Below are 16,310 nucleotides of genomic sequence, written 5' to 3'. Positions count from 1 at the left end.
CTGCACAGTAACTGAGAGGTTATGAAATGCAGCAATTTAGATTATTCCATAGAAACTTGTGGGTAGAGTTTAGATAAGCAAATTATAAGGTCTTTGATTTAATAATTACCTGTGGGGTCCACACTGCTCTCAGATGGTTCATAGAGCTCATCACTGATTTCCTGTATGCAGCTACTGCAGAGTATAAGCTGATGGGGAAGGGTGGACATTTTCTCTTTTATTTGCATCCCTGTTGTTCTGGTGATAATATACTACAAGTAGTTGAGCTTAATGTGTCTGTGAAATGTGTTACCGACTGCTCCTCAAAGTTGCTTTCCAGTTGTTTACTACAAACTGATGGTAGAACATAGTGTGTATTATCAGCATGAAGCTTAGATTTGCTGATCCTCTGGATTTTTTTTTAATTTTCTTTTTTTGTTTTGTTTCTTTTTTTTTTTCCCCCACATGTATACAGCTGTCCTGAACTGTGTAGATTTCCTTATTTGTAGTTCAGTCAGATGCTGTTTTTTTTTTTCCTGTTCTGACAACAGAACAGGAGCTAATGGGTATCAACAGAAGAAAAACTAGTTCTCTTCATTCTCTGGTTTCTTTATAGAGTAATAGAGACCCATGCTGTCAATACCTTACAGGCTATTCTGATGTTTTCCTGTGTGGAAAATCAGGGGAAAGAATGTTAAAGAAAAATTAGCTTAGTGCTCTCAATATCTTTTAAAACAATGAGACAGACAGGTTTCCAGTGTAATTTATCTAAGATTAGAAAGAATTAATTGGAAAATGTGGTCTCAAGGGCAGAATATGAGGAGAGTAGGACTAAGAGGAACTCAGGATTCCCTTCTTGTTTGTTTTGGTGATTCTGCCCTTGTGTTCTTGAAGATTAGCTAGAGAAAAAAAAACAAAACAGTAAAACACTTCAAAAAGTGTGGCTATAATATGACTGCATGGCTTTTTAAAAAAATTCTATTTACTTATTTATTTATTTATGGAGAACCCTTCCCTCTCCTCTTTTTCTCCCCTACCTGTAATTGTAAGTAATAATCTCTTCTCTGGTGTAGCCTCTCTCTCTTTTTGCTCTCTTGTCTGTTTGTGGTTGAATTGGATGTGGAGTTCCATCACTGTTAGTGGTAAGGTCATGGAAAGCTCTTCTGTTGCTTCCTTAGAGCAACACTGTGTGTTGTGTGTGAATGGAGAGAGCAGGTTAGCCACTCCATGTAGTGCCTGCCAGGGGGAACAGCAGCGAGTCATTCCCAGGGAACCCCGAGAAGCTTGGGCAGTTACATCCAGTAGTTCATCTTGCCCATCCTAGGTCAGGGTCCCACATACATCCCCATGAATCAGCAAAATTCTTCAGAAGACACCTGGGCTAGTCTAGTGGGAATGTGGAGTTACTGTATTCCTTCTGCCTCTGGTATCTCTCCAGGGTCTCATGCATATTTTGGAAGCTGGTATAGAATAACCTCACATTGTGTTTCTTCCGTTTGATCCAGCCTGTTTCATGTGCATCGTCTTTAATCATTGCCTTTGCTTTACTTAGCCTCAGTCCTTGTTCTTCTCACAGGTAGCAGTTTTCTTCAGTGTTTTCTATATCAAAGCTCTCTTTATTAAAATTTCATTCTTTCTTTGCTATGAGATGATAATAACATCCAAAAGTATTGAGTGGTAACTGTGGTATGATGTCAGTGAAAGGCTGTATGAAAATGGAGCTCTTGAAAGAGGGCAGGAAATGGAACAAAGGATTGGATCCTCACAGACCTAACACTGAAAGAATGAACTTTTTCCTTAAAAAGCAGGAAGATTTGCCCCCTGCAGCAGCATGTAAGTGGGGCATACTGGGCAAAGACCCCTGAAGTTGTACTGACAGGCAGCAGAAATGGAGGAATGCTTTCTTGATGCCAGTCAAATGTTGTAGGATTGACACTGCATTGTGCAGAGCAACGTAGCATCTATACTACTATCTTTCAGAAGAAAAGAGTTTAGTTCTGCAGAAGTTCACGTGGTTTTCATTTTGTCGGGGAGCTAGCTTTACTCATAGCCAGCAGAATCTCTTGCTTTTAAGCTGCTGTTAATTTTGCTAGGAATAGAAATAATAAAGCCTGGGTATTGCCAGGCACTGTACACAGACATAACATGGGGTAGTGGTTGCACTTTCTGATCTGAAAAGAAAAAAAAAAACACAAGAAAAAAGACTGAGAGAGGAGAACAAAACAGGAAAATGATTTGCATAAAATCATGCAGCTTGTTTGTGGCTGTGTCTCATTTTCTGACCAGTTGTTCATACATGCTGTTTTTTTGGTATATTGTCATAAGCTGGTTTCATGGAGTCTGTGAAGGTGTAGTAGTGGAGGTGATAGAAATTAATTCTCTCCTTCCTTTTTTTTTTTTTGTGGTCCAGGTTACAGTCATATTTTGTGACACTTGAAGAGCAAACAGTACTATGGCTCCATGAATTGCAAAACTGCAGGAAGTGTGGCAGCCCTCCCTACCTCCAGCTTTACTTCCTTACTGTGACCTTCTCATTGGGAACTTTGGTTTCACCCCCACGGGATATGCAGTGACCTGCCTTGGCACCAGAGCAGAGAAGCAGTTTGCAGATCAGGGAGAACCATGGCCTTGAGCTTGAATGTTTTTCATCTCTTCTCTAAGTTCAAAGTATTGGTGCTTGTCACTTTGTTTTTCATGGTGCTATGGACCACATTCAGTTACTTTGTGGACTCCAGACAGGAAATTTCTAAAGCTAAGAGCATGATGGAGGTTTTCAGGAAGGTAACTAGCCTGGTGGACAATCAAAAGGAAACGAAGATCAAATCAAGTGCAAATGTTCCTGTGGTGAAGTCATTTCAGGGTCCCTGCCCAGCTCTGTCTCCGTACCTGCGTAAGTGATGGTGCTTCTCTCTGCTTCCTAATAAATTAATCTGCTTTGGTACTGCTGACTTCCTTGTGGTTTTACAGTTGGATATCTTTCTTGTGAAACAAATACAACACAGCCAGTTGCAGTAAGCACTTCTGGGTGAGGAAGTGACTTGTGACACAGACTGCCTGTGCTGGGTCCAGCTGGGAGAGCAGCCCGTGTGGTGCCGTGATTTGCATTTTTGGCTGAAACAGCTTTGGTAATGCACCAGTTACTTGGCTACTCTGAACAGCCTTTGTACTCTGTTGAGGCTTTGTCTCTCTCTTTCTTGGCCCCCTAAAATTTGGTGGGGTGGGCAGGAGGTTGGGAGTTGACACAGCCTGACCCCATATTCCATACCCTGTGACCATGCCATTCATCATGCTCAGCAATAAAAGCTCAGGGAAAGGAGGAAAGGGGGATGTTCATGGTGACAGTGTTTGTCTTCCCAACAACTGCTGTATGTACTGAAGCTCTTCTTCCCTGGATGTGGCTGGACACCCAGTTTAAGCAACTAAACACTTGATACCCTCTCTTTCCAGCGCCTGTGTAATATCCTTGTAGCAATAGTTTTCTCTCAGAAAGGCAAGGAAACCTGGGTTTCTTGTACTGGTTAAAGAGTGCCTCATTAAGTGACTGGACTATCCACAACCTGAAATGACTCAGGAAAGGTCCTTGTGCTTCTCCTACAGGAGGTGCCAGCAAACTCACCTTCAAACCATCTGTTACACTAGAAGAAGTGCAAAAGGAGAACCCTCAGGTAGCCAAGGGCCGTTATCACCCTATGGAGTGCTCAGCACTGCAACACGTGGCCATCCTTATCCCACACCGCAATCGAGAGAAGCACCTGCTGTACCTCCTGGAGCACCTCCACCCCTTTCTGCAAAGGCAGCAGCTGAACTACGGCATCTACGTTATTCACCAGGTAAGGCAACAGTGCAGAGATGTGTTTGTTTTTGGGTGATGTTGGTGCCCTGCAGCCCAGGAAGAGGCTGGTGCCTCTGCTTTCCACATCAGTCCTCCAAGCCTGCTTTGAGCTCAACTGCTGGGGAATATTAACATGGTGTTGATTTCTTACTGTTTCTGAGTTAGTGTTCAAGGTAAGCACCTTCTGCACTGCTAGTGCAACTCCTTTCTCTTGCAGTATGCACACTGTGACTAGGCTGACCTGTTTTCTGTCTTTACATTTAGAGTTGTTTGAATTGAAGGCCTCAGTTCATATGTAGCCCTTCTCCCCCATCTGCTTGCTGGCTGTTGTGCTTAGTAAGTCGTGTGTATCATGTGATTGTACTTACCTTTGCTTTCTCAAACTAAACATGGCAGCTACTACTTGTAGCTGCTTTATTTGCCCAGCAAGGGTGGTGAGAAGAAGTTGTCATGGCAGAGCACTTTGTTCCTGAAAGATTTATTAATTTGTTTTTTTACATTCTTTGTAGCAATGCTGGGTCTAGCGGCTAAAACTTGAGCACAAGTTTGTCCACATCATTGTCTTTCATCAAAGTGTTTATTTTCTACTTGCATGAGCTAGAAGCAGTATATATTTCTCTTTTGTAATATGTTGTCTTTTCCTTGATCTCTTATCATGTTTACTTTCTTTTACTGTCATTTACTTACGTATTCTGCTTTGACTCTAAACAGACTTTTCAGACAGCAGGAGAAAAAGGTGATAAATTGATACAGTTTCTCTTTTCTGTTTAAAGAACCTAGAGTCAATTAACCAGTATGAGGCAGTGCATTCTAGATGAAACCTTACACTTTTGCTGAATGTTTCAGCAGAACAGCAACAAAAGTCATGGTAGGATATTTTCACTTGGAGTGGACTGTTCTTCCATTGTTTAGAGTCATCATGTGGCCTGTAGAGTGGAAAAACTGAGGCTTTTTTTCTGCATTAATATGTACTATAATCATACATCTATTGACTCATTCTAGGTAGGAAGCAGTGGTGAGCAATAAATCATTGGGAGAATGGTTATACCTTCTTATTTAATTGAAATATGTGAGGTGGAGAACTGCTGTTGTCATGTTAGCAAAAAGTAATATGGAAGTAGGAAAGTTTTGTCTGATGTGAGCAGCACTGTCAAGTCTGGACTTGTTCTAGCAGAGATTTTGCTTGGAAGATTGGAAGCTTTCACATAGCTTTTCCATGTAGATAGGCGTACCCGAAGACTGGTCTAACAAAAATCTTCTAGGGAAGATCCATTTTTACTCTTCAGTTGTGATGTCATTAATTGTTTTAAATATGTTTTAGGGAAAGTAAAACAGGATTTAACTATTAAAACACACAGTCTACTTTGGAGGAAGATTAATGAATGGGTCTTTTGTATTTTTTCTATGAGTCATTGAAGGGTGTGCTCCAGATTTCTTCTTTTTTGGACTACTTGTAACATCTTGAAAATTGTGCTTCTGTATGTAAATGTGTGCATACACGAGTGCTGTGCTGAAAACAGCATGAGTTTGTAATCTCTAAAGGGTGAATAATTCCTTTCCAAACGTGAATTAGTCTTGTGGTCAGTGTTCTTCTTCCATAGGAACAAAGGAGGACAATTCTCTCCTTGATAAAGTATGAGAGTAAGTCTTGCTATTTGTTGAGCATGTGGTCTGACATGGAAAACTGCCCTTCCTGGAAAGCAACATCAGCTGCCATTTAGCCACTGTGGTGGCTTGCACTGATGAGGAAAACAGAACTTCAGCAGATGGTAGATGCTGCTCCTGAGCTAGGCTGGGTTTGATACTCAATACAAGTGATGTTTTCCACGTGTACCTTACCAGCCATTGGATTTGTTCTGTTCACTCGATAACTTATGTTTTCAGCATCTGGGGGAGATTATCTGATGGCTATTTTCATATACAGGACATTTTAAGCAAAATGAACAAATCCCCTCCTTCCCCACTCAAACATACTAAAAAAACCCCACTCAGAAATTTGACATCATAGATTTTGGGTGAATTATATCTAAATTTTTCCTGTAAAATTTATTCCCTGAGAATGGAAGCAACTGATTATCCATCTCATAATTTCTCAGAGTGGACACTGAACTGTGTTTTCCGGCCTGCAGGATAGAGCCATAAATCCCATAAATCTTCTTTGTGCAGGAGCAGATGGCTGTTAGTGATGGTGAACAAATGCTGCTTTGGACCAAAGCATTACTTTTTAGAGCAATAAAACATGCTTTGTATACAACAGCTTTTCCCTACAGCTCACCTGTTCTCAGCCTGGGGAGGCCAGCTTCTTTCTCATTTTCCATAGAGCCTTTTTCCATCCAGGTATCTTCTAGTAAATTTGCTGGAATTCCAAGCAATTTCTCTTGAAAATGTCTTTTTTATTCTTTCAAGTACACCAGGTTCCTAGATCTGGAAAATGACTGCCCTGTCTGTTTCTGAGAGTGCTGGCCTTGGCCCTCTGGCTCCCAGGTGGGAAAATGAGGGAAATCACCACTTTGTCCTCAGGGGCAGAAAACCTTCTGCAGGCTGGAACATGTGTGCAGTCAGGTAAAAAATAAATAGCAAGATAAACACACCTATTGCTCCGCAGTGAATGTTGACATGATAAGCTTACAAAACTGCTATGTGTGTATGTATATACCTATACCTCAAAGGTGAAAAATTATGTTTTTGAAAAGCAAATTCAAACTCACAGCAAAAGCTAACACTGAAGACTAGTACAAGTCAGTTGAAGTCCTGTGCTAGGAGGTGGTCCCGTGCAGCAGCAGCAGCAGCATCAGGTTTTCAGTAGGAGTTAAAAATGAAGAGACCCACTTTTTACTTCCCACTCTGCCACCTGTGTGTGATCTGAGGAAGTACAGGGAACTCTTTCAGCATGGCTATCCCTGAAACTGAGTGGACAAGCATAAATCGTTTGTGGCAAGGGCTCTGACATCTAGAAACTAGTTAGTATGGGATTAATGTGGGGGTTGGGTTTTGGTTTGTTTAAAAAAAAACAAACACTTACATAAGCCTTTCTGACATGGTTGTATGGAATACCGGTTTCTAAACTGTGTACTGATACCTCTTTTGCTATGGAGCCTGATGGCAACTCCAGGACAGGGTGCAGCAATGGCAGTTAAAGTGCATCATGGATCACTTATACTTCTGGTGCCCAGATAATTGTGGGCTCTCCTGGCCCTGGCTGCGTGTTTTCATGATGAATAGAGATTGAAGAAACCCTTTGCGTCACTGGCCACTCCGATGATGTGCCCAGTGTTATGGGGCAGCTCCTTGTGTAGTTACTGCTGTAAAGGCTGTGCCCCATGGATGTGGTTGCAAACTGTGTGATCAGGACCAGTGCCCGGGAGTAGTTCTTGTTTAAACTCTGTGACACCTTCTTCAGAGTTTTTTTTCCATTCTCTTCCACAGGCCGGCAACACCAAATTTAATCGAGCTAAACTGCTGAATGTAGGATACCTAGAGGCCCTAAAAGAAGCGAACTGGGACTGTTTCATTTTCCATGATGTGGATTTGGTGCCAGAAAATGACTTTAACATTTACATGTGTGACACACAACCAAAGCACCTTGTAGTTGGCAGGAACAATACTGGATACAGGTAGGAACCCAGGAATATGGAAAAATATCAAACTGGGAAATGCCAAATTACTCATAATGTTCCTCTTCAAATGGGGCTGTATGCTGGTATCTACCCTTCCTCTTGACACCAGGTTTCTGGTGGTAACACTTCACCTCTCTGGAGTGCCTTCTGACTGCACATATCTATATAGACATGTCTGAGATCTGCCCTGTACAAAGGATCCTTGTCATCCTGCTTGTTCCTGGGGTCGAGTTAAAGGGTGTTGTGAGAGGAAAGCAACGTGCCAGAGGTGGTGCTGAGACCTTCTGTCAAAGCTAAAAGTGCATTTGCATTTTACTGGTCCTGTGATTTGAGGGTGTAATCTTACTATAGCAAGACTTGCCACTTACCTTTGCTGTTTAAGAGGTAATATCTGATATTGAGAGCTCAAGTGTGAGAATTTGCTAAGGGATAGGATTGTCCTTTAATTATTTGATTAAACAGTGTCTGACACAGCATCATTTTGATTTTTAAATGGGTCCCCTAAGTGCTTGTGTGATACAAATAATTTAAAGTGAAAAGTCAGGTTCAGTCCACCTCAGAGAAAAAAGGCTTGTGAGCTTGGTGAGTTTAATGACTGAAGTGTTTTCATTGAAGTTGTTTCTTTCAAGATTCACTTCATGTCACGTCACTCTAAATATTGATTAGAAGTGGGCTTTGCAAAAGCTGATCTCAAAGTACTTTGAAGTAAAGCTCTTCTTCACTTCTGGGTTTCCTTTGTTAAATATAGGAGAAAGAGGTGGGATGTGCCAATTCTTATACAGAATAATATTTATTCACTTTTCAGTCATTTAGCAAAAACTTGAACACATGCATAGAAACTGGGCTTGTGACAGGCATTTGGATCACTGTGTCTTGCAGAGAGAATGCTGAGGGTTACAGGATGGTCATTGCACCAAAGGAACAGAAACACCTAGCTGTCAATTAGCTTTAGTTAATTGACAGGCATGTTGTGGCAAATAACATGGCACAAAGCTCAAGGGGCTTTAGTTAACCTCCTGTGCCTTAGTTCCTGCAAGTGTTTTTCTTACTTAAACCTGCAGATGGACTTTTGCTTTTATTAAGAGATCTTCTTACTGTTAGTCTTCTCATGTTTCTCCTGTTTATGTAAAGGAGCTGTTGGTATAGGTCAGCTTTATGCTTTGGCTTTAAAGAGTACAGACTAAATGTTTTTGTTGTGAATACCGTGCACCAGCATTCACTAGAGTACTGGTGGTTTGAATTTGATTCGTAGTTTTTCTGTGTTGCTGCCTGTGTTTACACATCCATGAAGTGGGGATAATAATGCTCTACTTTCACGGGAATTCCTGGGTATATCTGAAGAGACTCAGATCCTGAGCTCAAGAATGATACTTGAACTGAGCTGAGACCACAGGTTGAAGTCCCACATGGGTGACCTCAGTGTTTTGCTGTAGCTGAGGTGAGCATGCTGAGACATATTGCTCAGATAAGGTAGAGAAAACTGAAATCACACATGTTCTGTATTAACACAAAGTATGTGGGGCATGAATGTGGGCTTTTCTTGTTTTTTTTTTTTTTTTTTTTTGGTCTATTTGTTTATTTGCTTGTTTTTGAGTTTCCTTGGGGGGGATGTTTATCTTCCAGGGGCATATCTCCTGTGGTGATCCAGTGTGCAGTAATCTTAGCAGCTGTGCTCCTTTGGAGAGCCAATGCCTTATCTTTACCTACATAAACTACTGCTCAGTTTTAGATTCTTTAGATACAAGGTTTATATATTAAGGCTTTGAAGATAAGGGTGGAAAAACTTTTTTTATCTTAGCTAAGCTATTTCTTTGAGACCACCTCAACATCATTTCCTGTTTGACCATTCCTATAGTGTGGTTTCTTCAGACCGATTTTAAAAATTACGGAGGAGCTGATATTCTCTTGTCCTCAGGGAAGAGGTGGTTGAACATTGTTACAGAGGTGCATTTTTGCAGATGATGTCACCTTAGAAGCAAGATATGCCTGGGCCCTGTCAGTTCTGCGCTGCCTGAGGAGGGTTGAGTGGGCAACACTGTCCTGGGTACACAATCACTGAATTGTTAGGGTTGGAAGGGACCTCTGGAGATCATCTAGTCCAACCCCCCCTGCTAAGATGTCACCCTAAGCAGGTGACACATAAACTTATCCAGATAGGTTTTAAATGTCTCTAGAGAGGGAGACTCCATGACCTTCCCAGGCAGCCTGCTCCAGTGCTTTGCCACCCTCAGTGTAAAGAAGTTCTTTCTCATGTTGAGGTAGCTTCTTGTGGTTTAGTTTATGGCGATTGCTCTTTGTTCTCAGAAAGCATGGAAAAGAGTCTGGCACCATCCTCTTGGCACCTGCCTTTGAGATATTTATATGCATTGATGAGATCCTGTCTCAAGTTTTCTCTTCTCCAGACTAACCAGGCCCAAGTCCTGCAGTCTCTCCTCATAAGAGAGATGCTCCAGACCCCTCATCATCTTTGTAACCTCCTCTGGACCCTCTCCAGTAGCTCCTTGTCTTTCTTGAACTGTGGAGACCAGAACTGAACTTCAGATGTGGCCTCACTAGGGCTGAGTAGAGCGGGAGGATCACCTCCCTCAACCTGCAGGCCACACTCTTCCCGGTGCATCCCAGCTCTGGCTCCTTCAATGTCTGCCTCTCCAGTGGTGTAGGGGAATTATGGGGTGCATAAGCAAGCAGTGGGGTACCATATGTGGATGCATGGGTGAGCAGTCAGTTCCCAAACCCTGCCAGGCTGCTGGAATAGGGGGATATGGTACTGTTAGTGACTGGCAGTGCAGCCTGAAAGCATGGCTGGGGAAGGCTCTCCCCTGCTGTTGCTGCTTATGGGATCTTCTTGCTGTCCATTCCACCTGTTCACTGCATTTCTCTGGAGTACCTATAGCAGAAATCTCAAGGTAGTAATGCATAATTAAAATTTGATGGGGCCTCCTCTACCTTATGATTGGTCTCCTCCAAGAGGGGAGATAGAGGAGAGAGAACAAATCTGTTCACAAGTCACGCCTGACCAGCTTGATAGCCTTCTCTGATTTGAACTTGGTGGATGAGGGAAGAGTAGTGGATAATGTTTATCTTAAAAAAGGCTTTCAACACTGTCTCCCATAATAGCCCCATTGACAAAGTGATGAAGTATGGACTAATAAGTGGACAGTGACATGGGATAAAACTGTCAGAACTGCTGGGCTCAAAGGGTTCTGATCAGTGGGGCAAAGTCCAGCTAGAGAACAATCACTAGTGGTTTACCCCAGAGTTTAATACTAGGGCTGATACTAATTAGTATCTTCATTAGTAACCTGGAAGATAGGGCAGATTGCATCCTAAGCAAGTTTTCAGAAGATAGAAATCTTGGAGGGGTGGTTTATGTACCAGGGCCTTTGTCCGGCTGGAGAAGGTGGCCAGGAGGAATCTAAAGAATTTCAACAAATGGAAATGCAGAGTCCTGCTCCTGGAGAGAAGTAATTTCATGCACCAGTAGCTGCTGGAGGACAACTAACTGGAAAGCAGCTTTATAGAAAAGGATCTGGGCCAGTGATGTACCCTTAGCATCTTGGACTGCATTAGGAGGGAATTTGCCAGCAGGTTGAGGGAGGTGATTGTTCCCTTCTACTCAGCACCACGGAGATGATACCTGGAGTGCTGTGTCCAGTTCTGGGTTGCCTAGCACAACAAAAACTTGGATGTCCTGGAGCAAGTCCAGAGAAGAGCTGTGAAGATGATTAAGGGATTGCAGATCTGACACGTGAAGGGAGGCCGAGAGTGCTGGGACTGTTCAGCTTGGAGCAGAGAAGGCAGAGGTGGGTCTTGGCAAGGTGTGTACATACCTGATGGAAGGGAGTAGAGATGGTGCAGCCAGACCCTTCTCAATGAAAGGCAAGAGGCAATGGGCACAAACTGAGATACAGGAAATTCCATTTACACATATGAAAAAGCTTTTCTACTGTGAGAGTGGTCAAATACTGCAACAGGCTGCCCAGAGATATTATGGAGTCTCCATCCTTGGAGATGCACAGAACCTGAATGGACACGGTCCTCAGCAACTTGCTCTAGCAGACCCTGCTCTGAGCAGAGGGGTTGGATCTCCAGAGGCCATTTCAGCCTTTAGCAGTTCTCCTGTGATGATATGACAGGAACAAAAATCAGCCAGAAAAAGTAGTCTGAGGGTGGTTTTTTGTTGTTTTTTTTTCTTGGTGTTTTTTAAATTATGTTCATGGTAAACCAGGAATAATAATAAGCATTGCACCTTTGCTTGTCTGGCATGTAAATTGCCATGATGGATACTTCCTAGCCCTGGCAATTTGTTCATCTGTTTAGATTCACATACATGTAGAAATCCAAATGCAATCTGTAGCTGCGTGCACATCACCGGAATTGACAGGGACAGGGTGGTAGAGGCTGTTTTGTAATGTTCCCTTAAGGGCCAAGAGAGAGGAGGGCATAATAAAAAGCAATTAGCAGAATGGTATAAGAAGATAAGTAAGCATGGTATGTAAACACCTTTTTAAAGTAGGTGCAATATTCAAGAGGAGGAAAGTAGAAGTTAGAAATTAATCTCCTTTAGAGCTGAGCTCCATTACATTGGGTTACTAAGTAACTTGCACTGTGCCTTACCCTGGAATTGTTCTTGCTATATCCCATAGCACATGCCCCCTTGCTGTGAGCTGATTTCATTCCAAGTTTTTCAGATTCAGCTCTTAAGATAGTCAATGGCTTGCCATCATTACTGCAAAGCTTCCACTATGTTAGTGTGTAGCTTTGTTTGTTTTCTACACATCAGAGTCCCTGAGGTGAAGTGCCTTTTTGGTTGGCAAGGGGAATTGTGTAAAAAGAGAGAAGCTACTGAAGAAGACTCGATTATCTCTGTTGGAGAGTTAACTTTTTCTGGCCTAAAGCAAATCACCATCTTTTTGTCAAAAGAGGAAGAGAACAGGACCAGCTACAAGGATTTGTGCACCGTTAACTCTGTGAAAGACAAGTCTAGATCTGGAGTTTCAGGGTGATATTTTGATTGTTGTTAAAATTTGACTTTTAATTCTTCATTCTCTCTTCTTGTGTACCTCTAGGTTACGGTACCGGGGATATTTTGGAGGTGTAACTGCTCTAACAAGAGATCAGTTTTCCAAAGTGAATGGATTCTCAAACAACTACTGGGGTTGGGGTGGAGAAGATGATGACCTTCGAATCAGGTAAACAATGAGAAATTGGTTTAAAAAATTACTTAAAAATTGGTGTGACTTCACACCAAGCCTCCAAAAGTAGAACACTACAGGGGCCTTCAGTTCCAAACAGTATTGTAGTGGGGATTTGAAGTGTAAGATGCAGTTCTGTGAGCAGTTTCCTCTTTGCAAGTGTTAGGCATGCCTGATACCTCATCCTCTTCCTGACAGCATTGTTGATGGTTGGGTGTGGGTTAAGGTATTTGCTTGGTTTGTTTTGGCTTTGTCTCAGCCACACAGTATTTGTATTCTTGCTTGGAAATTGGTTATAATGGAAATAATGAGATTGAATTTGGAGTGTGGTTTACCAGAGACACAAAGGTATTCAGTTCCAGTACTTTGCAAGTGTGGGAGTGTTTTGGTGGGACCGGGTGTTTTGTGTTCACTGACTACCATGAATTTACTCCAGCCACGGCTTAGTTTGTATGTGGGTGCTGTTGATTATCGTAAAGATAGCAAATAATTTGAATTTTAGAAAGGCTGCATATATATGCATATATCCTTTGCTCTTGTTAAAACTAGTTTTGCAGATGTGCCTGTCGAAGTAGGGTAAGTTTGTTAGTTGAGAGATGTTTAGTGGGGCAAGGAAGTCAGCAAAACTTGCATTGATCTTTTGCTCTGCGCCTAAGAAGAAACCTCTAATCCTGCACTGCTGTTGGTGAAGGGGGGGGAAAAACCCACAAACAACAGAAAAAACCCCACAGCCCTGCAAATTCTGCTGGCAGAGTTGGTTTGTAACGTGGGTTACAAACTGTCATTCTTAAGTGGTTATCCTTTTCAGCTGATTAAGTGTTGGGGACATAAAAGTCGTATCCCTGGTGATGTTACATAATTGCAAAGGGGATCAAGTGTGTTAAAGTTAGGAACTTCCAAATGAAAGCTTTTCTTCTGTGTCAGTTTAATAATTAGTCAACTGTATCTCAAGAAATTTAAAAGGTCTACTGGAGACATGGATTTCCATCCCTTCTTAATCACTTTTTTTCCTTCCTACCCCTACCTAGACACACCAGCTTCTCAGTGACCTCTTGGGAGCTGGCTTTTATCGTGGGTGGCTTGGTACCATCTTATTTCCCAGCTTCCCGTGGGTGACAGTGGTGTTTCAGATATTCCTGTGGGCACTGGAGAAGCAGCTGTGCAGCAGACCAGTAGGACTTACTGAGAGTCTCTGTGATGTCTTCAAGGGGTTGGAATTGAAAGTGATGCTTGTGTGTGGCACCTCTTAACTTTGCAGCTGTTGGTCTCGGTGTGGAAACCAAGTCGTACAACACAGTGTGTGCACTGCAACTTCTTGTGCCTTTCCTCTCGGGTGGGTCTTGGGCTGGGATGGAGACAGTTTGCAGGGGTAGGTAAGGGCAAGTTTGCCGCCTCAGTGGGTTGTGCAGAGACATCCTTGGAGCCTTTCTGAGTGAAGGCAGCAGATGGCAGCATCCCTTCAGTGCTGTCAGAACTCAGGCCTGGAGGGCTCTCGGGTCCTACTGTACTGCATCCAGGCTAAATGTCTCTTTTGGCCCATCCGAAGGCATGCATCACCAAGCGACTTTTCAGATCGTTTGTTGTAGTTGTTTCATAATTTACTGCTACAAAGTAATTTGAAATCTGAAAGGGGCTCAAGTTTTTTCAAATCTTGGTTTTCTATTGCTGTTTCAGCTGCTGAGTGACTAGCACAGAGGTGGACTATTCCTTAATTCCATTGTCATGATGTAAACCCTTTCTGCTGTCAGAGCAAAATTGTTGTGTTCCACAGATATGTTTAAGGTCAAAAGCTCCAACCAAGTGCCTGATGTCAGACACTTAAATCTGTGCTTGGGGCTCAGTGTTTCTGGCATTGTTCTCAAAGAAATTTTTTTCATGTGAACAAATAAGAATTTTTGCAGCCATTAAAGAAGAAAACAAGCTTTTTTCCCCCCCCCTTCTTTTTAAGTGGAGAACTATCAAGTATGGGGGTTTTATTGCAGGAGTTGAGATAAACTTGTTGCAAAAGGTGTGGAAACTTGCTACAGAGCAGACCAGTCAATACTAATGTAAACATACTCTGCTATATAATGTGTACCTAAGCTCTGTGTGATCTCTACTGTACTAACTACCTGCTTCTGTTCAAAAGAAAGGTGTGTATGTCACTCTACTAAACCTTTTCTCCAGAAATGCAACTCTGAGCCTCATTTTGCTGGCAAAATGGGTTGTGGAAGAGATGCAGATGAGTTTTTACAACTCTCTATACTTCCTTCCATGGCATCTACAAAAGATGAAGTCTTCGGTTTTTGGTTGTTTTTTTTTTCCCTTAACAGCTAGCTTGTAGCTGTTGTCTTCCTCATACCAGTATTGCTTCTTCCAGGGTTGAGTTGCAGAAGATGAAGGTGGTGAGGCCATCTGCTGATGTAGCCAGGTACACGATGATTTTCCACAACCGAGACCATGGGAACGAGGAGAATCGAGAGAGGTGAGTCAAGAACAGCGTTCCACCTTGCATTGTCCTGGTCTGTTGTCTGGGAGCCAGGCACCTGGGGGGACAAGGTCTTTGCTCTAGGCCAAAGAGGCATTTTGTAGTACCCATGGGCTCTGGGGGCCACCCCTGTGACAACACTGTTCATAGCTGGCAGTTGTTTTGCACCTGAGGTCTTTGTAGAACTGACTGGGTGGTGTTCCTTAGAAACTTCCAAAGTTATAGTTATATGGATATGATTTGAGCATATGATTTCAGAGATTAAACCAAAGCACTTTTTTTACCCCATATCTGATTGTCTGTGTTGAGGACAGGAAAATCAGGACTTTACATTCCCAGTAGATAGGTAATGGCAGTAGCATTGCTGCCAAATTTACTAGTTAGTGGGAAAGAGGTCAAAACTTCTCTCCTGTGCATATCAATGAAGATTTTTCTCCTCTTTCTCCTCAGGATGAAGCTTCTACGTCAGGTATCTAGAACATGGAAAACAGACGGGCTGAATTCTTGTTCATACAAACTGCTCTCAGTGGAACACAACCCATTGTACATCAACATTACAGTGGATTTCAGCATGCAGCCCAAGGTCTCATAGGGGCAAGCACCACACAGGTTATAGGAAATGGCAACAAATCATGTTTGTGGCTGCTGTTAGAGCAGAGGGCTTCTGGCACTCTGTTTGGAAGAGTGCTTCAGTAGCAAAGAAGAAAGTAAAGTGTTTCTTCACAGCATCTAATTGATTGGTTGAAAACTTCCTTTTGTGAGGACTGGAGCTATGGACTGACCCGAGAGACAGGTCCTCCTGTTCTTCTATGCACTTTTTGCTGGGACATTTTTAAAAGTGTCCTTGTTTGGGCTGGTCCAGTGAAAGGACTTGAACTAAGTCACTGAAAAAAATTTTGTGTTGCAACTATTTCTAAACTTTTTTGTGATCTTATTAAAAGCACAAGAATTCTTCAACAACTACAAACTTAATAAGAAAAGCTAATTTTTCTAGCCTGAGTAAAAACTGCATGTGAGGCAAGGGCAATAATGGTAATGGTCAAGGAGATGTTAAAAATCTCTCAATAAATGCAGTCTGCTGAACTCCACAGTGCCTCTCATCCTTCAATCTGCAGCATCCCCTGCTGAGGGACTGCCAATGCATCCTGTGGCACTGATCAAAGTCTCGATGCTGCAGCAGGATGTGTGTTATTCTCCAGGGATCTGGAAGGAAAAGCAGT

At 42.5% G+C, this 16,310-nt stretch overlaps 1 protein-coding gene across 5 annotated transcripts in view; it reads left to right on the top strand.

The window, feature by feature from the left end:
* B4GALT4 (beta-1,4-galactosyltransferase 4) overlaps positions 1 to 16,178 on the top strand; it is a 27,965-nt gene extending 11,787 nt beyond the window's left edge. For all 5 annotated transcript variants that reach the window (XM_027681198.1, XM_027681199.1, XM_027681197.1 and 2 more), the window contains exons 2-7: positions 2,390 to 2,869; positions 3,577 to 3,809; positions 7,238 to 7,425; positions 12,498 to 12,620; positions 14,983 to 15,087; positions 15,541 to 16,178. In XM_027681198.1, coding sequence (XP_027536999.1) covers positions 2,602 to 2,869; positions 3,577 to 3,809; positions 7,238 to 7,425; positions 12,498 to 12,620; positions 14,983 to 15,087; positions 15,541 to 15,682 — 1,059 coding nt within the window. In that variant the 5' untranslated portion in view covers positions 2,390 to 2,601 and the 3' untranslated portion in view covers positions 15,683 to 16,178. The remainder of the gene's footprint in view (positions 1 to 2,389; positions 2,870 to 3,576; positions 3,810 to 7,237; positions 7,426 to 12,497; positions 12,621 to 14,982; positions 15,088 to 15,540) is intronic.
* Positions 16,179 to 16,310: the final 132 nt, after the last annotated feature.

The sequence above is a fragment of the Neopelma chrysocephalum genome, unplaced genomic scaffold, assembly GCF_003984885.1.
Source record: "Neopelma chrysocephalum unplaced genomic scaffold, ASM398488v2 Primary Assembly neopelma1_60, whole genome shotgun sequence".
NCBI lineage: Eukaryota > Metazoa > Chordata > Aves > Passeriformes > Pipridae > Neopelma > Neopelma chrysocephalum.
The sequence above is the reverse complement of the archived record's forward strand: the minus strand, read 5'-3'. Positions and strand labels throughout refer to the sequence as shown.